The sequence below is a fragment of the Brachyistius frenatus genome, unplaced genomic scaffold (assembly GCF_029030835.1).
Source record: "Brachyistius frenatus isolate BFR_SWC_R1_liver_20210118 unplaced genomic scaffold, ASM2903083v1 Contig_169, whole genome shotgun sequence".
NCBI classification, from domain to species: domain Eukaryota; kingdom Metazoa; phylum Chordata; class Actinopteri; family Embiotocidae; genus Brachyistius; species Brachyistius frenatus.
Window position 1 is genome coordinate 570,697 of NW_027210768.1, and position 24,971 is coordinate 595,667.

General features: G+C 42.3%; 2 protein-coding genes across 3 annotated transcripts; both read left to right on the forward strand.

The window, feature by feature from the left end:
- The first annotated feature begins 2,978 nt into the window (after positions 1 to 2,978).
- slc35f6 (solute carrier family 35 member F6) lies at positions 2,979 to 8,063 on the forward strand. Its single transcript, XM_069717127.1, has 6 exons — positions 2,979 to 3,131; positions 4,889 to 4,961; positions 5,786 to 5,957; positions 6,299 to 6,514; positions 6,690 to 6,800; positions 7,270 to 8,063. The coding sequence occupies exons 1-6, from the start codon at positions 3,055 to 3,057 to the stop codon at positions 7,752 to 7,754; spliced, it is 1,134 nt and encodes a 377-aa protein (XP_069573228.1). The 5' UTR covers positions 2,979 to 3,054; the 3' UTR covers positions 7,755 to 8,063.
- A 10,040-nt stretch (positions 8,064 to 18,103) lies between these two features.
- On the forward strand, positions 18,104 to 22,007 carry hlx1 (H2.0-like homeo box 1 (Drosophila)). Of its 2 annotated transcripts, XM_069717160.1 has the most exons (4): positions 18,104 to 18,671; positions 19,215 to 19,400; positions 19,538 to 19,722; positions 21,146 to 22,007. In XM_069717160.1, the coding sequence occupies exons 1-4, from the start codon at positions 18,224 to 18,226 to the stop codon at positions 21,494 to 21,496; spliced, it is 1,170 nt and encodes a 389-aa protein (XP_069573261.1). In that variant the 5' UTR covers positions 18,104 to 18,223; the 3' UTR covers positions 21,497 to 22,007. The 2 variants fall into 2 exon arrangements, with proteins under 2 accessions (XP_069573261.1, XP_069573262.1); XM_069717161.1 differs by lacking the exon at positions 19,215 to 19,400.
- Positions 22,008 to 24,971: the final 2,964 nt, after the last annotated feature.

The window sequence follows — 24,971 nt, forward strand, 5'->3', positions numbered from 1 at the left end:
GAATTTCAACCCCAAATTCCTAATTTAACTGGAAATCTTTATTTATAGGTTTCAAAAAGCCACAGATTGACCTAATAAGGGACAACGTCCTCATGGAAAGTGGAATGCATGTTCTAATTTTATGCACCGTGAGGCCACAGAGGGGGGAATTTACTGTGGTCCCACTTTTAGATGGTCGATCTGGTCTTTGTCGCCACCTGCTGTTTGTCCTCGGTGCCTGTCACGCTGCATTTAAAGTCTCCTTGTAAAACCCTAAATTGTATTTCTACGGACATAAAAACTTTGATTTAAGCGTCCAATGTAGGAAGTAACAGCAAAACCGATCAAACTCAGAGGACGAACTTTAACAGCTGACATTTAAAATAGGAACGAAGCGCAAGTCTCCAATTATTGTCGAAATTCACTCAAATCTGGTGAGCGGATGAGTTTGCATCGACACTGACGGAGGTCCTGCTGTATGAGGAGGTCCTGTATGAGGAGGTCCTGCCTGTATGAGGAGGTCCTGTATGAGGAGGTCCTGCCTGTATGAGGAGGTCCTGTATGAGGAGGTCCTGCCTGTATGAGGAGGTCCTGTATGAGGAGGTCCTGCCTGTATGAGGAGGTCCTGCTGTATGAGGAGGTCCTGCCTGTATGAGGAGGTCCTGTATGAGGAGGTCCTGCCTGTATGAGGAGGTCCTGCTGTATGAGGAGGTCCTGCCTGTATGAGGAGGTCCTGCTGTATGAGGAGGTCCTGTATGAGGAGGTCCTGCTGTATGAGGAGGTCCTGTATGAGGAGGTCCTGCCTCTACCCCCTCCACCCTCTACCCCCCTTCACCCTCTACCCCCCTTCACCCCCTCTACCCACCTTCACCCTCTACCCCCCCCTTCACCCCCACCTGGACACCTGGACACCGGGACACCTGGACACAATGACACCTGGACACCTGGACACCAGGACACCAGGACACCTGGACACAATGACACCTGGACACCAGGACACCAGGACACAATGACACAATGACACCAGGACACCTGGACACAATGACACCTGGACACCAGGACACCTGGACACCAGGACACAATGACACCAGGACACCTGGACACCTGGACACCTGGACACCAGGACACCGGGACACCTGGACACCAGGACACAATGACACCAGGACACCTGGACACAATGACACCAGGACACCTGGACACCAGGACACCGGGACACCTGGACACTCGGACACCGGGACACCTGGACACCAGGACACCAGGACACCTGGAGACGCCGCCGACCGCCGGAAGTACGAAACAGATATGTTGAGCTAGCACTCCTAACTTTATTTTCATGCTGACAACAAACTGTAAATCCGAAATGTTTCGGTCTTCTCACCGGTCTTCTCACCGGACTTCTCACCGGACTTCTCACCGGTCTTCTCACCGGTCTTCTCACCGGACTTCTCACCGGACTTCTCACCGGTCTTCTCACCGGACTTCTCACCGGTCTTCTCACCGGACTTCTCACCGGTCTTCTCACCGGACTTCTCACCGGTCTTCTCACCGGACTTCTCACCGGTCTTCTCACCGGACTTCTCACCGGTCTTCTCACCGGACTTCTCACCGGTCTTCTCACCGGACTTCTCACCGGTCTTCTCACCGGACTTCTCACCGGTCTTCTCACCGGTCTTCTCACCGGACTTCTCACCGGTCTTCTCACCGGTCTTCTCACCGGTCTTCTCACCGGACTTCTCACCGGTCTTCTCACCGGACTTCTCACCGGACTTCTCACCGGACTTCTCACCGGTCTTCTCACCGGACTTCTCTGGAGATGCACCGCCTGCTCACCAATCTACTCCGGTTGGCGATATCACAACTTGTTGACAGGGATTTCAGCTTTTTTTTAGGCATGATGTTCAAAAAAAGGTTTTGCGTTGTAAAACGTACTTCCGGTGGATTTCAAAATAATGGACAGGAACGCCAAAAAGTACAACTGTTTTATTTAAGATTAAAAGTCAATAATATGAAGAAAGACAACGTGAACCCCTCTCAAGTCCATTTCAGCTCGTATTTATTGCACATATACATTAAAAGTACAGATGTACCAACTTGCTATCCGTCTCAGCCCTGATGACGATGAACACCAGCAAATATTACAAAATGGAAGGTCATTCAAAATAAGGACGTTTGTCCACTCGAGACGTCAATCAATCATCATATCACAAGTAAAACCTGGAATATGAAATCGTCCTCTTGTCCTGTCTAACCGGTCTGATGCTGCTTCCTTCTCAGTTCTCTGTGATTGAAGCATCCAGGATGTTCATGTGGTATCATCTGCAAATTTCACAATACTGTCACTTAAATGTTTGGCAATATTTATATAGCTAATATATCCAATTATAGTAGTAGGATTGTAGCAGTTTAACACCATTATTAATCAACTTTATTAAAGACTGTGCATTTTATAAAACGGTACAATTTATCCAGGGGACACAGTTCAATACAAGAAAATAGCAAATGGAACATAAAAACACGTCTAAACACTAAAGTTTTTAATAAAGGAACAGTTTTTATAGCAGTAAGATTTTTGGAGAACCTTATTGTATAATTGTAGTTTTTAAGCTGATGATAATAATACAAGACCAAGTTGATGGTCTTGTATTTCCTGATGTTACACTTGTTCATACAGACTTTTAAAAAACGAATCTTTGGTTATGAATAATAAATGTAACATTTGAATGATATTGTGTGGAAACCCAGTATTGACGCAAAATAATGCTTTGACCTGTGTTTGGTTCCTGCAACGGACATCTTCATACATAATATATAACATGTTCATAAAGCCCCTACTTAATCGTTAAAGTATTTAATTTGATCTTCTATTGTCTAAACAAATGGGTTTCACTCAGTTTCTCCTTTGTTCCGTCTTATCCGACCGGACGTGAAGGCAGCATGTAGTTGGCGCAGCGGTCAGCTGACTGTCGTCACGTGGTGTTCAAAGGCGCCGCGTGTGAATAAACAGCAGGAGCAGCTGTTCAACTGAACACAGCTGGTCGTCGTCTCCAGGTGTCCAGGTGTTTGTCCCCCTTCAGCATGGCGTGGACCAAATACCAGCTGTTCCTCGCGGGACTGATGCTCACAACCGGCTCCTTGAACACGCTGTCGGCCAAGTAAGTTCATTCACGATGGCTCCTGTTGTTCATAGTTAAAGGAGTTATCCAGCAGCGCTGCAGGTGCTTCACACAAACTAAGTTTACGTGCATTTATTGTAACGTGGTCATTTACATTAATTGATTAATTGATTAATAAATTGATTAACGCTTTTATTACAAGCTCAAATGTGTAAATAAAGGTAACCTGAAGCTGTTGCTACTGTATCTGCTAGCCGCTAATGTTAGCAGCTAAGTAGTGAGGTAACCGTCTGTTAGCTGTGCACACAGATAATATAATGATATCAAGCTGCAAGTGAAGCTGGACTTTTCCGGGTTTTAGGAAGCTGAGCTGTGTGAGGACAGACATGACATTTCAATGTTTCTGACCCAGATAAGTCTGCAGTCAGGAAGCAGCTGCAGATTCATGCAAGTAGGAGATCTAGCAAAGGCCAGGTCTGACTAATCAGGTGTCCTGCAGCTGAGTGGTGTCCTCAGCTGAGTGGTGTCCTGCAGCTGAGTGGTGTCCTGCAGCTGAGTGGTGTCCTTATCATGAGCTATCTGGTGCTTAAATCTTCTGGTAGGACATTTCTGTCTGAGGTTAAGTAATGGCCGAGATGATTTGACAGGTTATCCTGAGAATGTTGTTTAGAGCTGCAACAAAACATTGTTTTAATTTGAAACTCAGATTAGGATTTCAGTGCGTTTTACATATTTTTAAACCACAATGGGACACTTTGATGTTTTGTCCAAAACCCAAAGATAATCAGTTTACAATAAATTAAACAGATCAGCAAATCTTCACATCTGAGAAGCAGGAAATGGTTCATAATATTAATTTTAGTCAAGTCCTCCTCACGATAGGAAAATGTGCCATTTGAGTGAAACGAGAAACTCAGCGTGTTTAACTTCTCCATTAATCTGTGCTGTCAGCATCCCGCTGCCTGACACGCACTCCTCTGTCCTTTTGTGGTGTTTGTCGGCCGAACAAAACTCGAATCTGCTACGAATCGGGTCGAGTTGTGATAATGAGTCAGACGAAACGTGCTGCGTCACGTTGGTGAAAGAGGAACACGGATACTAACAGGTTACGTTTCACAACAGTCACCTGAAACCTTCCCGGTCACAGTGCGGCCTCACTGCTTTCTGAAGTCATACAGTTGAGATCCGTTACCGCCCGTCGGCTGATAGTTGTGATGCTGTTTCTTCTTTTCTTTCATACAATATGTATCATGTGGCAATTTTTAATCCAAAGCACACGGGCAATAATTTAGATGATAGCAGAAGAGTTGAATCACTCAATTGTCCCACTCTAGTTGTGTAATGATGAGCTCAGACTCAGTAGGAAACATTTCAGAGAAGTGTTGTGTCAGCATCTTTTTAAAGACCACATGCCTGTCTTGCAGATTAAAGCAGGCGTCCGGGACGCTCACATGTCAGTCATGCTTTCTGTCACTGTCTGGCTCTAAAAGTCAAAGTTTTATGCAGCTCTATCACCAGTGAAAAGCAACGTCATTGAATCATTCAGTCGGACTCTGTCGTGTTTTACTGCACTGCTCAGCGTTTTATGTTAAACGGATGTACTGCATTTAAAGGGAGACGTATAAATCATTTACAAGTTATATTTCAGGCAGTTGCTGCTCAAACTTTTAATGCTCACAATGTAAAAGATTTCAAAATCAGGGTTTGTTGCACACTGCTATATTTCTTACACTGAAGTAAGTAAGAAAACACCTATATCCATAATTGAGTTGTAAAATTGTCTTTTTGTCAAACAGATGGGCTGACATGTTCTACGCACCGGGTTGCCATGACGACCCTAAACATCAGTTTGCACACCCATTCGTACAGGTACAGTAAGACATTTCAAGTGACATCATTGTTAAGCACTTTATTTTCCCTCAGCAGCACGTAAGACAAAGAGTTAAAAAATCCGACTGACTATTAAACTACATTAATTTCCTGGTTATACCTAAAATGTGACCCTTCCCTCCTTCCCTCCTTCCCTCTCTCCTTCCATCCCTCCTTCCTCCCTCCTTCCCTCTCTCCTTCCCTCTCTCCTTCCCTCTCTCCTTCCCTCTCTCCTTCCCTTCCCTCCCTCCCTTCCCTCCCTCCTTCCCTCCCTCCTTCCATCCCTCCCTCCTTCCCTCCCTCCTTCCTTCCCTCCCTCTCTCCTTCCCTCTCTCCTTCCCTCTCTCCTTCCCTCTCTCCTTCCCTCCCTCCTTCCCTCCCTCCCTCTCTCCTTCCCTCCTTCTCTCCTTCCCTCCTTCTCTCCTTCCTTCCTTCCCTCTCTCCTTCCATCCCTCCCTCCCTCCTTCCCTCCCTCCTTCTCTCCTTCCCTCCTTCCCTCTCTCCTTCCCTCCCTCCCTCCTTCCCTCCCTCTCTCCTTCCCTCCTTCCCTCTCTCCCTCCTTCCTTCCTTCCCTCCCTCCCTCTCTCCCTCCTTCCTTCCTTCCCTCCCTCCCTCTCTCCTTCCCTCCTTCCCTCTCTCCTTCCATCCCTCCCTCCTTCCTTCCCTCCCTCCCTCTCTCCTTCCCTCCTTCTCTCCTTCCTTCTCTCCTTCCCTCTCTCCTTCCATCCTTCCTTCCCTCCATCCTTCCTTCCCTCCATCCTTCCTTCTCTCCTTCCCTCCATCCCTCCTTCCCTCTCTCCTTCCCTCCTTCCCTCCCCGTTCAGGCAGTGGGGATGTTTCTGGGTGAGTTCAGCTGTCTCGCAGCCTTCTACATCCTGCTTTGCCACGACAAACGCAGACCACAACCCAAGATGAACGCCACCCAGAGCTTTAATCCTCTCCTCTTCTTCGCCCCGGCCATGTGTGACATGACGGCCACCTCCATCATGTATGTTGGTAAGTGACCAAAAGCTTTACTTCATAAATGAAGAAGGAAATATGGACCACCAGCTGATTTGAAATGCTCCTCTGTTGATGTTGTTGTTTGTCTTCACTATAAAATGCAATTTAGTCATTGGAGAAGAGGTCATTTATTTAGTCAGAGGTTGTTTTCATCAGTGTTACTTTGAGCTTCATTGGACTCTTACGAATTAGGTGTTTGAAGTATCATGTAAAGAAAAGCCTGAATTTCTAGATCATGAATCTACAAAATGTATTTTTGTCAATGTCAGTGATTCACCCGCATCCGTTAAACTCCACTATCAGTTCGCTTTAAAACTTTCTTTTTCTTTTTCCAGCGCTCAACATGACGAGCGCCTCCAGCTTCCAGATGCTTCGTGGAGCTGTCATCATCTTCACTGGTCTTCTCTCTGTGGCTTTTCTTGGGCGTCGCCTGGCAGCGAATCAGTGGATCGGTATTTTTATCACCATCCTGGGCCTGGTGATAGTGGGCCTCGCCGACTTTGTCAGCGGACACAGAGACGACTCGCACAAACTCAGTGACGTCATCACTGGTAAGATGTTTTTTGTATTGTGTGGCAATGTCCTCTGTAGTTAATCCGTGGTGATACAGGAAAAGTGACGAGAAAACCAGTATAATAGGGAAACCCGGTTGGTTCTCCATTCCTTCAAAAATACCGTGTTTTATTGGCAGTAAACGAACCACCACTAATCTCTTTTGTCCTGCAGGAGATCTCCTGATCATCACGGCACAGATCATTGTCGCCGTGCAGATGGTCCTGGAGGAAAAGTTTGTCTACAAACATGACGTCCATCCTCTTCGGGCTGTCGGAACTGAAGGTACAGCAGTTTGTTTTTTTCTTGATCTGCAGCAACGTGCCGTTACATTCCTGTAAACCGAACACCAAAACTCTGGTACTGGAGATGAATCCTGAGGATAGATTTGTATCCCACCAAACCCATAAAAGGGCGAAAAGAGGCACTAAAGTAGAGTTTGCTAAACACCTGAGTCACAGCACATAGGGTGTTACTAGCTAACATCTAATCACAATCTTTGAGTACCTATAAGATGCAATGAGCACGTCTCATGATGCGTTAATTTTCCCTTCATGGATTTCAGCGAATCGCAATGCATTTCATCACATATCTTGCAAACGGGCTCACATGGCAGCCTCTTATTGGTCATCACTGCTAATCATGTTGCCCTGCGTGAACTTTTAGTGACCCCAGCCCATCGGGCCAGCGGTTATGTCACATCCTGAACCCATTGGGAACTGCCGTCAGATTCAATTCATTTTTTTCTTTCCAGGTTTCTTTGGTTTCTTTGTCCTTTCGCTGCTGCTCATCCCCATGTACTTCATCAATGTTGGCAACTTCAGCAACAACCCTCGGCAGGTCCTGGAGGACGCGCTGGATGCCTTCTGTCAGATCGGACACGAGCCTCTCATCCTGCTGGCTCTGCTGGGCAACACGGTCAGCATCGCCTTCTTCAACTTCGCCGGGATCAGCGTCACCAAGGAGATCAGCGCCACCACCCGCATGGTGCTGGACAGCCTGCGTACGCTGGTCATCTGGGTGGTCAGCCTGGCGTTGGATTGGGAGAGGTTTCACGGCCTGCAGGTTCTGGGCTTCCTGGTTCTGCTGCTGGGCACGGCGATCTACAACGGACTGCACCGCCCCCTGCTGGCCAGGATACCGTGCTGCGCCGGGCTGGTGAACGTAGAGGAGAACAGCCCGGGAGAAAGAGAGAGACTGCTGAGTGACGGCCAGGTGCAGGCTGGCGAAGACTCCTAAAACATGTCGGCGCACTCGGCTCAGACAGCATCCCGGTGGAATGGACTGTCTGTCAAAGACACTGCACCTCTGATGAATGCTGTCAGTGATGTGCCTGTCACTTTTGAAACATTTTCACATTTTAGATTTTAACTGACGTCCCGCAATGCTGTAATAGGTGGTGCTTTTGAAGAGGCTTTTAAAGGTCCCGTATGGTACAAATTTAAATTTTCATTTGTTTCTTTTTTTTTATTATTATTATAAAGCAGGTCTACATGCTTTATAAATACAGTGAAGATGTTAAAACGCTCAGTCCACAGAGAAAGGCACGCTACCTGTATTCAGCAACTCTACCGTTTGGACTTCTGTAAGTTTGTGATGTCACAAACGCACGCTCATGTCATATGTCCACCTTCAGCATGGCCCACTGTCCAACCTTTTATGTGGATTAAAACACAGCAGTAATTCTGTTGTAAAGATAGCAAGCTACAACACTTGAAGAAAACCTGTGGTTGGCCTGGGTGTGTGTCACTCAGAAAAGAGTCAGCCAATCAGAAGAGCGGGTCCCTCATATCAATGCTCCTTAAAGAAACAGACACAAAATAGCCCGTACTCGGTAGAGCTACAGAGAAGCTCAAGAGAGGAGAGATAAAACAATATTCAGGTGATTTTTGGTACTTAAAACCACAAAAGTAGGGATATCAATACTGGAAATTAAACAAAGAAATGATCAAATATGGATGTTTTAAGCAGAAGTTTTAAAAAAAAAATGTAAAAGTGCCATTTGCTTTTTTGCTGAGCGTTAGATGATTGATGTGACTGTCATACACTGCAAGTAGACCTAATATGAAGCTGGAGACGCTTAGCTGAGCACAAAGACCTGAGACGGGAGGAAACAGCCACTGTGGATCTGTCCAAATGCAACAAAGTCTGCCAAGCTGGGAAACTCCACCACATAACCAGCAGGTCTTTATGCTAATCTAAGGAAACCTGTGGTTCCAACTATATATTTACTGTACAGACATGAGGTTGTTATCAATCTTCTTAAGCTCTAAGAAGATTTTATCTAAAAAAAAAAAAAAAAAGTGGAACTATTTGATCAAAATAGCAGATGGTGAAGAGAGCAGCCTGGAGAAGCTTTTATATGACAATACGGATTTTTAAGGGATTCCTTTGATTTAAAGATGTTTTTTTTATAGTCGGTATAAGCGTTTACTTCTAACAACCCTCTTTCATGTGTTTGTTTTTTCTGACTTGTTTATATTATTTAGTGCAAAATCACTAAAGCACAGATTAAAAAAAAAAAAAAAAGACTTAACGTGAGTTTTAGGTTTCTCCTAAATAGATGGACCGATTATCACATTGTTTCTGACAATTATCAGAATTATTAAGTGGTCCTTTCTGCAAGTTTTATTTTAAGTTTTTTTTCATCTGAATAGATTTTATTTTTGAAAACGTTGCTGACTGTGCAGTTTGATTGATTGTGCCAAAATGTTTTCATGTGTACTGAATTTGTTGCCTTGTGCCGGCACTACAGAGTGTTGGTTCAACATTTCCTGTGTAATCCAACTGCAGAGCCAATCTCTTAACCTCAGTTTAGTTGTTTTCTGAATTTGTTTGTTTGAAATGTCTGTGTATTTGATCTCTGACCTGCAGTTTTATTTGTACAGATGGACGTACAGTGGGTACGGAAAGTATTCAGACCCCTTTAAATTTTTCACTCTTTGTTTCATTGCAGCCATTTGCTGAAATCAAAAAAGTTCATTTTATTTCTCATGAATGTACACTCAGCACCCCATCTTGACAGAAAAAAACAAATGTAGAAATTTGTGCAAATTTATTAAAGAAAACCTGAAATATCACATGGTCATAAGTATTCAGACCCTTTGCTCAGTATTGAGTAGAAGCACCCTTTTGAGCTCGTACAGCCATGAGTCTTCTTGGGAATGATGCAACAAGCTTTTCACACCTGGATTTGGGGATCCTCTGCCATTCTTCCTTGCAGATCCTCTCCAGTTCCGTCAGGTTGGATGGTGAACGTTGGTGGACAGCCATTTTCAGGTCTCTCCAGAGATGCTCCATTGGGTTTAGGTCAGGGCTCTGGCTGGGCCAGTCAAGAATGGTCACAGAGTTGTTCCGAAGCCACTCCTTTGTTATTTTAGCTGTGTGCTTCGGGTCATTGTCTTGTTGGAAGGTGAACCTTCGGCCCAGTCTGAGGTCCAGAGCACTCTGGAAGAGGTTTTCTTCCAGGATATCTCTGTACTTGGCCGCATTCATCTTTCCTTCAATTGCAACCGGTCGTCTTGTCCCTGCAGCTGAAAAACACCCCCATAGCATGATGCTGCCACCACCATGTTTCACTGTTGGGATTGTATTGGGCAGGTGATGAGCAGTGCCTGGTTTTCTCCACACATACCGCTTAGAATTAACGCCAAAAAGTTCAATCTTGGTCTCATCAGACCAGAGAATCTTATTTCTCATAGTCTGGGAGTCCTTCATGTGTTTTTTGGCAAACTCTATGCGGGCTTTCATATGTCTTGCACTGAGGAGAGGCTTCCGTCGGGCCACTCTGCCATAAAGCCCCGACTGGTGGAGGGCTGCAGTGATAGTTGACTTTGTGGAACTTTCTCCCATCTCCCTACTGCATCTCTGGAGCTCAGCCACAGTGATCTTTGGGTTCTTCTTTACCTCTCTCACCAAGGCTCTTCTCCCACGATTGCTCAGTTTGGCTGGACGGCCAGGTCTAGGAAGAGTTCTGGTCGTCCCAAACTTCTTCCATTTAAGGATTATGGAGGCCACTGTGCTCTTAGGAACCTTGAGTGCTGCAGACATTATTTGGTAACCTTGGCCAGATCTGTGCCTTGCCACAATTCTGTCTCTGAGCTCCTTGGACAGTTCCTTCGACCTCATGATTCTCATTTGCTCTGACATGCACTGTGAACTGTAAGGTCTTATGTAGACAGGTGTGTGCTCATTCATTGGCAAAAAACTAAATCTAATAGATTTGATCAAATGAAATGCAAAGATAAAGAGACTGAAAATGTCAGATATTCTCTAATCACAACTACTAAAATGGGAAGATTTACTGTTCTTCTGTGTTTTATATCATTTTAAAAGACACCTTGGCTCTTATTTAGGGAAAATTTAGACTTTTGTTACTTTTTCATCACAACTTTGTCTGACAATGAAGTTAAGAAAAGTGTCAGTAAAAGGGTTGAATGTCACCAACACCAGCAGCTGACACCTGCTTTCACTTCCTGAGTCAAGCCGAATACCCCCCTAAAGACCATTTTTACTCTTTAATGGAGGTCGAAGGTTAAACCCGGGAGTCCCCGGAGATCTGTACACGACCCGGTCCGGCTTCATGGAACACGTTGAAGGGAAATGTGTTAACTGACCACTCACTTATGGATTCATGTTAATTAACCGTATGAACATAGTGTTTTGAAGGATCATTGTAATGGCAGATTTTTGTTTTTCATTACCCTGAATTTAATTCTAACTTTAAACATCACAAGTTCCTAACCCCAACCTAAACCTATTCAAACCCTGAAACCAAGTTTTAACTCTCAAAGTCCCCTTAAAAGTTGGGAAGACCGGCCTGGATGTCCTCACAGCGCAGAAATGTCCTCACGGCAGGGTTTTTTTTGTTGTTTTTGTTTTTTTAAATTAAAATTTGATCTACATAAAAAATAGAAAGATGTGCTCAAACACACACACACACACACACTGCAGACCAGCGTTGCCTCAGGCTCGGCCGCTAGATGGCAGCGTTTTGCTACAAATCGGAGGCCACTTTTCTCGTTTGGCTGGTTTTGGTTATGAGCCGCTTCCTTTGTCAGTGTACTGAGAAAATAAACATGACATTACACTGTTGTCTGCGATGCAGTAACACTTGGGTCAGAAAAGAAAAGAACTCCTTTAAAATAGATTATAAACAGTCAAGAGCTTAAAAAGAATAATCGTGATGCACACCATCAGCAACCCTCGATAATAAACCGGCTGCAATGAAACTTATCTTCAAGTTTTATTGAGTTTATAGGAGATTTTTTTTTTCTTTTGAGGAGCATTTTGTTTCAAAAGTTAAGACGTTGTTGTTGTTTTTTTTAATTCTTATTAAAAACTAAATTGTTTTGCCAGTTTCACAAAGCAGCAAATCTATTTTGAGGGGAGACGTGTTTACAGCTCATCTATAGACAGCTGGATTAGGAACTACAACTTCCGACATTTAAAAATAAAAAGCACACAAAAACCCTGAGCAGCAGCAGCTCCAGAAGACGCTCATGGGACAGCGTGGAAAAAAACTTTCCCAGTAGCAGTTTTCTGGACAAGCTTGTCCTGATGCGATCAGTGTGTCCTCCCCTGAGACAAACTGATCCCAAACCCAACGCAAAAACAAAACCATAGATGTAGACAGACTCCTCTAATTTTGTTCAATTTTAATTCATTTATTCTAATTACCCTCTCACTCTATTTATACGACTATGTAGCCTACATAGAATAATTATAAAAAATAAATCTCCAAATGTAATCTGTTGAAACACTCCAACAAACTTGAATCAGCCTTTGTGGCTGTTTGGAGTTTCTCTGATGAATGATGTTTCCACCGGTGTTAAACCGACGTGACGCGGAGCTGCTCTGCTCTGCGTCAGTGCAGCCGCACAAACATCGCTGCACGACGTCGTATTAAATCTGCGAGCTCACAAATGATCGTTAGTGTGTCTATTTTGGCACATTCCCCCCCCCCCCCCCCCCCAAATTAAACTAAACCAAACTGCCTTTTTTTATTAAGTGAAAACGATTTTTTTTTTTTTTCCAAATAGCTTTTTTTTAATTTTATTTTTTTTAAGATAATTGTATTATCACCTTCATTTTCTCGGCCTGTGATGGCTGGAATCTCCTCCATTATTGTGCTAAAAGCGGCGTCAAGTGTAATTTAGACGCTGCCTCCTATTTCGGGCTGAAATACGCGATGTTGCGTCTCTAATGGTTTATGCTCCTCGTGGCATCGCAGCAGCAGTGGGCCTAATGGTTTGTTATTATGACCTTTTGTGTTTCTATCAGTCTCCCCTGCAGTATTCAGCTCAGACAGTCATTCTCTGCTTAAAGAGCGCGTACTGATTTAACTGTGTACGTTTGCACACTGGAGCTGCAGAGAGGCCTGATCCTCCAACAAGAGGCGACTTTAATCTGCTTCAATGTAAACAGATGGCTTTGCTCAACAGCACCGCGTCACCATCATATTTAAAAGCTTCCATTAAAGCAGCTCCTCAGGTTGTTTACAGCAAAGGGCAGGCTGTGCTGAGTGGGATTAGTCTACCACTCCAATGTTGAGCTAGTGACCTCTTAATGTTTCAGATCTGAATGTACAGAGCAAAGAGTGAAACCCTGCTACCACAAAAGGAAGCATTAATGGTATTCATTTTCCTCAGTCAATCTCACATTTGGATACAGTGCATTCAACTTCAAAAGGTACCTGTCATATTTGACCATGTTTTGAAGTTGAGTTATTGTCAGTAGGCACAGAGGAGCACCAAGTCAAGAAATGCAATCATTGACCTCTGAGCTGGCAAATCAATAGTTTAAAAAAAAAATTAAAAAAAGAATTTTGCAGCCTAAAGCAGAGATGTGACCAACTGCAGCGTGTGAATATCGAAATCCTTGAATTCTAAGTTCATGTCAGTTTTTTATATCAGCTTTATGAATTATGGAGGTCGTATTTTCTGTCTCCATATTTCAATAAGAACTGAGATCATATACTAATGTGTAAGCAGAAATACCACTGAGCCAAATGTATAGTTCATATTATAACTGCAACAACCACTTATTGCAGCTCTGCTCAAGATAAAAACTACATTTGTTGAAATCAGAACAAGAGAGAGCGTTTAGTCACTGGGGGGAGCTGCTCGTACGTTTAAAGCCTTCACATGCTCAATAATGTTTCACATGATATCTCTGGGAATTATCACTATATGTTTAACCTCGATCCCTCCATCACCTGTTGATAAAAAAGTGATATTTATTTAACATTTAATGTCCTGAAAAAAGACACCAGATGCTGAGGCTGACCCCAAACCATTGAACTTATTGAATATGTTACTGGGTGTGCATTTTGACAGAAGAGACTTTTACATAATTTATTGTAACTTTCATGATTCATTTGAATATTTGTGATCACAAACAGCTCACCCAGAATCACACGTAGAAATGTACTATAAGTACATTAACTTAAGATGTATTTAGGCATAATTTAAGTACCTATTTATTACCTTTATGCAGCTTTATACTGTACAACATTCTTATCTTAAGTTACTTATTCTGCTTTGTTATCCAACATACATCTTACTTTAAAGTTAGTATAAAATATGGTGGATTTTTATAACTTAAATTTTGCCTATAGGCCAATACAGTAAAATGAGCTCAACCTTCGCAACAACAAAATTCAACTTATAAATGATTAATGCATAAATATGTTAAGATAATAAATGATCTAATGCTACATAATGAGTACCTCTGAACACATAGTGGTACTGCTACTCTTCCTGGAGTAAAGGATGTAAATACTTGTTCCACTGTTGTCCAGAATACCGTTTAATGTCATGAAAGATTTGTGTAATTTTATTTAAAATTTTATTTCTAAGAACATACAGCCAGTCATGTATCATTATAAACATCACAGAAGATCACAGAAACGGGCAGTCGCTGTCAGACCTTGACATTCGACCTTTTACATGCTTACAAATTAAAAATGATTCTAGTTCATCTCAACCTCGGAGAGGGTTCATCGTCTGAAATATGCTGGTTGTGTTCAGGGTCACATAAACGGGACAGTCTTGTTTTGAATTGACTTTAGACATATCCCTCAGTTCTTTTTTTCTCTCTGTGGAAATGATGGCACCGTGCCATACAGAAGGCTGTGTACAATGGCCCAGGTCCCATTAAATCTGCGAAAGTTCCTTCCTGAGGCAAACATTGCCAGAAATAGTAATCTTGGCCTGAGCTGGAGTCTTACAAGAGGGGAGCAATAATTCTCGGCGTAATAATGGAAATCGTTTAATTCTGTCCAGCAGCATGTGATCCAGCAGAGCTACAGTCCGAGATGCTCATTCAGTTTTCCTCAGCCTGATAAGACTTCCTGAAAAACACACAGCGCGCAATCAGGCGACAACAATAGGCTCCGTCAGATGCTTTAAACTCCAGGTAGCGAGCGGTGCACAATTGCACGGCTTTGTTTTCATCCACAGTGACTCATAAACGCTTTGACATTTTGTTTTCATGTGGTTTGTTTAGGCTTTGATTGGCTTCACCGCCGAGTGTATGGACTTAAAGTAGAGCTGCTGCCTCCTCTGAGTCAATTACTGAGCATCCATTCCAGTTTTATTTCACAAAGGCATTTAATCATTTATTTTAATAGGGAGGGAGCTGTTAGTCATTAATGGAAAATAATCATCATATTTCTTGCCCCATTCTGTAGTAAACTCTATATTTTTAGAGATTGTAGCAGTGATGGAAGAAAAAGTACCCGTAGAACAATGTAAAACTGTTTAAAAGTCCTGCATTCAAATATACATTAGTATCAAACTTTAAGTAAACTCACTCCAAAAAAACACAACCTTTCCCTGACATTATTATCATATATGGTGATATTGGAGAAGTGAAGTTGCAATACTGGTTGAAGGTTCAAGAATTTTATAAACAGTTCAGTTGAGGGGTTCTCAGTCTGGAGGGGTTGAGGCCCTCCAAAGGGTCACAACATAATGACCTGAGGGATCTGGAATCAAAATAATAATAATACAACTTTTGTGATATTAATTTTTGTTTATTAATTCAAATCTTCTTATCTTTTAAAATATATTTTTTTTAAAACAAACTTGTATCTTTTTTAGGCCTAAAATAGATTTTTTTTTTTTTAAATAGAAGCACATGAGAAGTTTAGACAAGGACTTTTTGTATGAGGTGCCAAAAAAGTTTGGAAGCCATGTGTTAACAACGTGCTGTAATTTATAATATTATCACAAATTTCTTTAATGTGAACTTTTTATCTGCAAACAAAGTTGACTAGCTGAAGAATAATTGTAAATCTGATATAAAAGTATTAAGTATAGCGTAAAAATAAATAAATCTCAAAAATTCTACTGAAGAACCTCTTGGAGTCATAAAATCCTGAGATGACTAACACAGTAGGCCAGAGAGATATTCTGTCCAAACTACTTCAAAAAAAGAGAATCCTATTTTTTTTTTAGACTGTCATCAACTGTGACTTTTCTTTTGTTTAATACAGATTCAAGTCTCTTATACGGTCCCTCATCCAGAGACAGACATCGCTGGCACTGGCTGTAATCTCACCTGCCATCATTTATACAGCTCCACGGAGGACCGGCTCGGGAAGGGGGGAAATAAAGGGGAATAATAGTATCCAGCAGGACTCTGGCAGAAAAAGTCATATTTCCGTTTTTACGGGTGGTTTGTGGATCAAATGTGTAATTTTTAGAATATTCAATTTTCAAACCTGGACTTTTGAAATGGTTGTAATAATATGAAGCCAGAAGCAAGTTTAGGTTTTATACTTGCATGTGTTTAACACCCACTCACTCTAAGAACCCGTATTCAAAATCCAGCTCTGGGTGGAGAGGAATTTTAAATGCAGAGGCACAAAACGGTGTGCTAAAGAGAGATTGAGGAAATTGCAACACTTGTGCTCTTTTTACGTCTATAAATTCTCGATATTTTCTTCTCAGTGCCACATGTGTTCGGTGGCACGCATTTCATATAAATTTGCACTATTTCTCATCATGATGTCAAAGCAGAAATGACCTTCTCAAAGCAGCAGTGTCTTTAAAATCTTTATTAGACTAATATGAACGGAACGGTTTCCATCCTCTCCCTGTAGTGCAGTCAGTGCGTAAAGGCTGATCTGAGGCCGGTTCGCTTCCCACTGAAAAGCTCATCAGCACCTGAAATAACTCGAGGCGTGCTGCGCTGCTGCTACATCCTCTTCCCTGGATTGTTTTGACTGCATGATGGAGGGCAAATGTTAAATGTCATTTCTAATTTTAACCCGGAAAAGTGTCACTCGAAAACATCATGATAGCAGGCAGCCAGGGTCATCGGCCTTTCCGCCCGGCATGAATCAAGACTAAATGAACGCGGGGCGCTTCAGAAGCCATTGTTTCTACACATGCGAGAGAAAACATGCGATCGGAGGGTTTGAGGAAGGAGGAGGAGACCCAGGAGGAGGAGACCCAGACCCAGACGAGGCACGACAGGGCGAAGGGGAAGAGAGACAGGGAGAGTTCATTTTAATTGACAGTTTAACAAAATATAGAAGTATATGAACTCACTCTCGTAAACAATATTATCAACGCTGATGTTATTATTAAAACGATGTGTCGTTTTAGGTCAACGAGGCCATCGAGGCCACGTTGCAGGATTTCTTTTTTATAAGGGCTATTTAAGTCGTTGATTATAAAATCGTATTGGCCCAGACCCAACGTGTGAATCTTGAGGGGCCTTGCGGATGAAGTATCGCCTCTGAAGTTAATTGTGTTTTCGTTTTCGAGGCGAATAGATTTCCTCTGTTTATTATGAGCATGAGGACGGATTTGCGTCACCGTGCAACTTGCAGGTTGAGATAAAGTTGCACAAATATTGAAAAAGGGAAGTTCTAACAGTCATTATAAAGTTTCCCCCCCTGCGCTCCGGAAGAAATAAGGATTTCTGCTGCATCCTAAAATACTAAAACAGGTTCTATTTCGGGCGGCAAATCTAGCAGGCACATCCGCTCATTTAACACGAATAACAGCCCATCAAAAACAGGATGAGTTGGAGCTAATAGAGCCTCTCCTGGGCCCGGCCTTAAAGGACATGTACACTTTATTATTGAATATCTATTCTAAGATTGATTTAGGTTACTGCGTGGCATTTTTTTTTCAATTTTATTCTCTTTTATTATACGTTTTTTTGTGTTTAAAGCCGACGGATCAAAGGCTGTCTTTCATATATGTGTTATCCACTGTGTGTATAGTTAAGCCCTCATTCATTTCCAATAAGAAGAGTTCAAATGAACATGAGAGTTCGTGGCTGTTTTTGTGTGCGGTGATATGGGTGAGGAGGAGCTTCTCTTTAAGTGATCAATCCATCATCCCGGGATCAAAATTGCTCGAAGTGTCCCCTGGCCATGTGTGTGTTGTGTGTGTGTGTGTGTGTGTGTGTGTGTGTGTGTGTGTGTGTTACACACCATTTTCATTTGCAAGGGCGTGATGTGAGCAAATGCAAAACATCCATTGGCCCAGAAAGCGACCAATCAGTGTCAGCGGAGGAACTTCAGCGTGGAAGTTCAGGGTTCGGTTTTCAGAGTTGGGAGAGCGATTTTGGCACTTGCACAAAGAGGACGGTCACCTCTCCTCCTAAAGCTTCCCCCGTGCTGCTGTACATGCCTGTCCCTCCATACCTTCTTCTGAGAAACAATACGACGCGTTAGAGGCTCCGGGATGTTTACGGCCGGGCTCAACCCGTTTTATGCATCGAATTTCAGCCTCTGGTCCGCGTACTGCGCGGGGGGCTTCGCTGTGGATACAATGAAGAAGCCTTCGTTTTGCATCGCAGACATTTTGCAGGCTGGAGATGCGGAAAACATCCCGGGATCGTCGGCCCTCATGGTGCACATGGGACACCACCATCACCGCGCTCCGCAGGGCCACTCCGGCAGCTCTCCGCTGCGCCCCTCTCCCGTCGCGCCGGAGCCGTCGGTGTACGGTGCCAGATTGAGTCCGGCGTCTCCGTACCACAGACACGGACTACAGCTGACCTCAGTCTCCAGGACGGTGTTTAACTCCCATCAAGCGCCGCCGCCTTCAAGCAAAGACCTCAAATTTGGAATCGATCGGATATTGTCAACAGACTTTGATCCAAAATGCAAAGAAAAGTCGTCGCTAAGAGGTGAGCAGAGAGATTTTATTACATTAACATTTCCAAAAAAAGATGTGTTGTTTATATAGAAACTTCCTGTCATATTAAACACAAAGAGAGTAATAACTAGGGATGTGTTTTATGTCCTTAGAATATTTACGACCACATCAAGAAAACGAAATAATCAAAGTTTAGAAAGTGAAAGCAGCAAAGAAGCAGCTAATAATTGTACACATGTGCAGCCAGTACCTGCTCCAGTTTATAACACTGGCAGACTTGTTCACAGAGCAGTTAGAGCGCAAATAGACTCCTATTAAGGAGCCCTGTGGGGAAATCCTCTCCTCTCTTGCCCCCTAGAGGTCAGAGGTCAGGATCAGCTTCAAACAGCAGCAACGCAGCTGGGACTTTGTTCAGAAGTACTTCACCAAGGAAACCAATTCAAAATAGTCTAAACTTGAGACCATCTTTGTCCCCCCAAAGAGCCGAGTCAGTATAGTCTTCAGGTTGCCTGTGTGTCACTCACTGCGATAACCCTTTGCTGACTGAAGCCCATCATCTCTCGCTCTGTAACAGATCTCACATCCATCATTAGCTCGAACCGTCAGTCAGGCATCCACGTCCCCGTTCAGCCTCCGGCCAGCCAGTACTTCTCCTCCATAGACCCCGGGATGAGCGACGCGTCCTCCATGATGAGTTCACTAGGCAGCTGCAGCAGCAGCAGACAATCAGGCCAGCATCAGTTTCAGGACACCTTCCCAGGTAGACTTCACATGTAGGACTTGTAGCAGGCGGGGAACTGGCCTGTCTGATGTCTTGTTTGAGGTGTGACACACCTGCAGTGATTATTTATTGTGATTATTTTCTTTAACCTTGTGTCTTCCTCGTCTCTCTTTTAGGTCCATACGCCGTCCTCACAAAAGACACAATGCCTCAGACGTACAAGAGGAAAAGGTCGTGGTCCAGGGCAGTGTTCTCAAACCTGCAGAGAAAAGGACTCGAGAAGAGATTTGAAATACAGAAGTACGTCACCAAGCCAGACAGAAAGCAGCTGGCTGCCATGCTGGGGCTGACAGACGCTCAGGTGAGACGCAGTGTTCACTCAGATGGACGTGAGGTGAACCGGCCTGTGTTTATGTCTTACTTTTATTTCCCGACATGCATAAAAAAAAAAAAGGTTTTAATAGCTTGAAGCCAGTCCAGCAGAATGAATGATGAGAAGAGATTTTCTTTCATTTTTGTGCAGTGTGGATGTTCGAATTGACTGAGATTATTATGATTGTTTAATTTTACTCATGAACTCGCTTAGAATTGCTCTATGTTAAAGATCTGTACAGCAAGTCATTTTATTTAGCAATATTATTTACTGTCTGTAGTGTGTGTTTTCTTTAAATATAGATACAGCAAGAGAAGTTGTTTCTAAGGAAACAATTTATGGATATCCAAAATAAAGAATGAGGCTGTAAAGTCACAGGGACGTAGCCAAGATGAAAAAAAAACAAAAAAACAGCTGAGGTTATAAGCCTCTTCCCTTCTTCCCCCCTGCCCAGACAATAAAAAGGGGGGTTACAATTTCTTTTCTCGCTATTTTTTAAATTTGATCATATTGAATAACTTTGTTTAATTCCCTAAATGAAATAAAAGCTCTAAATGCTGCCATCTCCACCCTACCGGTGTCTGCCCCACATAATCTCAGTGTCCTCAGCTGTTGCTGCTCTGAGGACATGAAATGAAATGTGCGTCTACATTTATGAGTTTAATTAAGTAAACACAAGCAGCTCCATTTTTTTTTTTGCAACCTGCATGTTTGTTCCTCGCATCGATTTATTGATTCATGCAGGATAAATACTTTGAATGTGAAATAAATCAACAAGAGGCCCAGAGGATGATTTAGGCCTTTAACAGAGGGGCAGCATCATATGGTGCAACCTGATTGGCTGAGAAGCTTCCCACTGTGTGCCAAATCTCACCATATCTTAAGCAACAACTCACCACTTATTTGTGTTTACATTTCATCTTACTGGAGTTAACCTGCAAATGTCAGAGCTAGTTAATGTCACCGAGCAGCCAGTCGGCATGAACGCCACGAGTGAGAATCGAAACAGATTCTTTGTCTCAAATGATAGCATATTTAAAAAGATTTTTATATCTGGTTACCGACACATTTCTTGTCGTCCTAATACACTTTTGCTGCATTTTTACACATTGGATGAGTCTCCCTTTGTAAAAGTAGTGGGACTTAAATCAAATATAGCCTTCAAGTGGGTGACTTATTTTTAACCATTAAGGTTAAAACAAATATTCATATTCCAAAAATGTGACCTTACAGATTCCATAATCACATTTTCTATAATGAATCCATAAGATGCTCAAACTTATCTGGAACTTTCAGGAATATTTGTGGAAAATAAATACAGGAACTGCAAAACCGATGCAGCTGTATGTTGTTGAATTGCTCTTGTGCATAACACAGAGTAATCTAACGCTTGTTGCACTTGTGTTTCCAGGTGAAGGTGTGGTTCCAGAACAGACGCATGAAGTGGAGACACTCCAAAGAGGCCCAGGCCCAGAAGGACAAGGAGAAGGACGAGAAGGCGGACAAGAGCGTGTCTGAGCCCGGCAGCAGGGAGGCCAAAGAGGCCACCGAGTCCGAGGGCGAGAGCGAGGGCAGGAGCGAGTGTGAATCCGACGAGGCGGAGGAGGAGGAGAACGCTGACGGACATTTGGACATTTCCGAGCACAATAAGACCAGCGTGATCATGAGCGGGAGCGCGCCGGCGAGCGGGAGCGCGCCGGCGAGCAGCGCGGAGGCGGCGCCCGCGTGCACAGACGCAGCGGCCTCACAGGTGTTAATATGAAGGCCCGCTTCGGTTCGGCTGGCGAACATTCAGAAGGACGAGTTTTTATTGCTATTGTCCGGCAGAAGAACGACAGTGATGTTCCGACACATCTGGAGAGGCGGTGTCAGCTCGGTCCCAGACTGCAGCAGCTGCAACCAAAACCAGGTCGGTTTAAATCCTGGGAACAAGTGGAGCAAAGAGACAGCTTTGTTTGTTCATTTGAACACATTATTTAGCTCAGACTCTGCGAGCACGGCCCAAATTAAGCCATGAATTTTATTAGACTTTCTCTCTTTTTTTGTCATGTCCTTTAAGGCAATAGTTTTAAAACCACAAGCCATTTAAATGTAAACGAAGGACTTAGGGCCTCGTCCGGTGTCTCCTTACTGTCGTTTTCTTCTCAAGAGCTTCTGTGTGCATGAACTTTTCCTCCTCCGAGGTAAATATGCGGTTGTGAATTTTATTTGTAGGTTATGAACCACTCGTTTCACGTTATAAATGAAATCTCAGAACATCACGGCAGTGGCCATGTATTATTATTATTTTTATTTTTTTTTGGTATATGCTAATTTGTTAATAATAATTTTGCACTGAAAATATTGTATATAAAATGTTTTCTTACTTTGAAAATCGTATTATTATTATTATTATTATTATTGCTGTATTTTTTTCAATTTGCACGCCCACCAATATGTGCCTACATTTTTTTTAAATTAATTAATTTGCATTCAATTAGATGAAATAAAAATATCAGCATTGAACCTGAATTTAAGGAGATGTTCCAGCCATGTGAATATGCAACAAAATAAAAAACGGAGGTAAATAGAAAAGGGAGAGTAGCTGCTGTTCAAACAGGGTGGTCTGATCCAACAAAATGAACGACTATTATAAATACATTCGGATCAATAAATAACTTACTTTACATACAGGGCTCTGGTGTTGAGCAAATACAAAAATAAACAGATTATTGTTTTGGTCATTTTAGCCACAACATTTGGCTAAAACAATCAAAGTAAACTGTTTACGATCCTCTTTTAAAACTCATCATATATGCCTCCATGATAAATGTATAAACCGTCACATTAATGTAACTCGGAGGACTAAACCTCTCCTCGGGACGCTGTGGCTCTGGCAGCAGCAGCAGAAGAGGGTAATTTATACTTTGTATACATTTACTGGCTCCAGATAGCAGCGATGACCCGGATGAGTATTTTTTATGCATCCAGACACGGATGCAATCAACATCTCCCCCTGCAGCTGCTTTCCAGGGTTTCATTTTCCACATCAGATCTGCTTTTTATGTTATACCAGAAACTTATGCCACTCATGCACCGCCATAAGAGGAGACTGCAGTGTCGAAATGTAATTTCCCAATCAGTCCCGTCATGCAGGTCAACGGTGACAGTTCAGAATTTATAGAGAAGAAGAAGTACGCATTATGGCTGCATTAAACATGGAAACTCACATGTGCAGCACTATTAAATGGGTACAAGGACGTTTAATGAGATGATGTCATGACACACACCCTCCCTTTACATGTCTATTACCTGTGTCTGTCAGAGTAGCTATAATTTAAGACACTCATAAATCTTGAATGACACTTTAAAGCATCTCCTCAGGCTCTTGTTTTATCTTTCAAATTTTAACCTAACTAACTTAAAAGTGTCTCAACAAAGATTAATATTCATTTCTATGTAGTAATCATGGAGAGAGGCTACCTCATGTAAAGTATTTTTGAGCATAAACTGATGACTTCTTCAGAAAATTCCTCCGGAATAAGCGTTTTCCGAAGCCAGCAGTGACAGCATAATGATTGTCAGATGACAGAGTCACACTGTTGTGTTGTAATGTAAGTGTGAAGATATTTAAGACCTCTTGCAGAAAATCTTCCAAATAACTTCTGCATTCATTCGTAACAACTCGCCTCGGCTTCTAAGAGGTTTGTTGATGGAAAAATAAGCCTGAGGCAACTTTATGGGAAAATGAGCTCCATTTTGGGTTTACATCAAATAAATAGCTGTTGCACAGTTTCACAAAATATCCCAAACATTAGTGGTGGAAGAAGTGGGATGATGTAATCACACCGTAAAGATACAAATCAAAGTACTTGCATCCGAAATGTAACTAAACACACAAACATACTGACCACAACATGTGCTTAAAGTATCAAAAGTGAAAATACTGTGAGCACGATCATATCAGGATCTTAGAGATGCTGCAGTCCTGCAACGCAAATCCTAATAAAGTTCTTATCAGACTCCAAAAGAGGTGTATACTATTTTGACGAGAATAAAACCTTGTTTTTTACTATTCAATTATAATTTCCCAATATTTTATATTTTCCGTACATATAATAATCCAGTTTCCTCCTTAATTGTAGGTGCTGCTTTAATTTACTGATCCAAAAATAGTCAAATCTTCATGTATTGTCATTAAAATATCAACCCTGTGTAAGCATTTAATTGTACAATATAACACCGAGCACATCATGACAGTGGTAGTTCTCTCTGCTCTTTCTGTCAGTGTTTAAAAGTAGCAAAGTTCATTTACTTGAGTACCGTCCAATTTTAACTTGTAATTTTCTCCTACTTTATATTTGCACTGCACAACATTTCAGAGGCAAATATTGTACTCTTTTGTTATAAATTACTTTACATATTCAGGCTAACAGAGCATAAAAATTGTTACTATAATGAAAATTATTCAGAGACGGTCTGTATAATACAGAACTTTCAGTAGTTTAAGAATATTTTCACTTTTGTACCTTTACTAGTGATTTTTTTTTTAATGTGGGCCTTTAACAGAGTTAACATTCCTACCGGTGCTGTTGCTGCTATTATAACGTACTTAAGTCAAAGATCTAAATACTTCTCCCACAACTGGTGCTACTTTCGCTGAAGTTTACATGTTTAAATTAAAAGCAATGCAAAATAAAGACCGGCTGGAGCGAATTTGACTTTTTTATAGGCTGTAATTTCTGGTATTTTAATCTGTAAAAAAAATATTTTATGTTATAAACTGATGGGTTCTTATGTAAATCTTAATTTGCAGAGTGATTATCTGTAAAATACAAATCTAGTGAAATAAAAAGAACAATATTTCCCTCTGTACTGTAGAGCAGTATGAATATAAAGTAGCATACACGAGAAATACTCAAGTACAAGTGTCTCAAAATTGTACTGAAGTACAGTACTGGAGTAAATCTACTTTGTTACTGTCCACTGCTGCTTTTCTTATGAACACCCCCTTTTTAAAAAAAAAAATATATATATATATATATATATATACAGTAATGATGTGAGGTAAAATAAATCCCCGGCCCTTTTGAGCTCATTATACCTCAGTCAGGAAACTCAAAGCCCTTTGCTATTTATTGTCATATTAGCAGCAACATCATAGTGAGTGACCCAAAAACCAGGACCACCACAAACTCTGTCGACTATGGGGTCCACTTTCCTCTCCTCCGGAAAGAGGAATGACCCCCAGAGAGCGG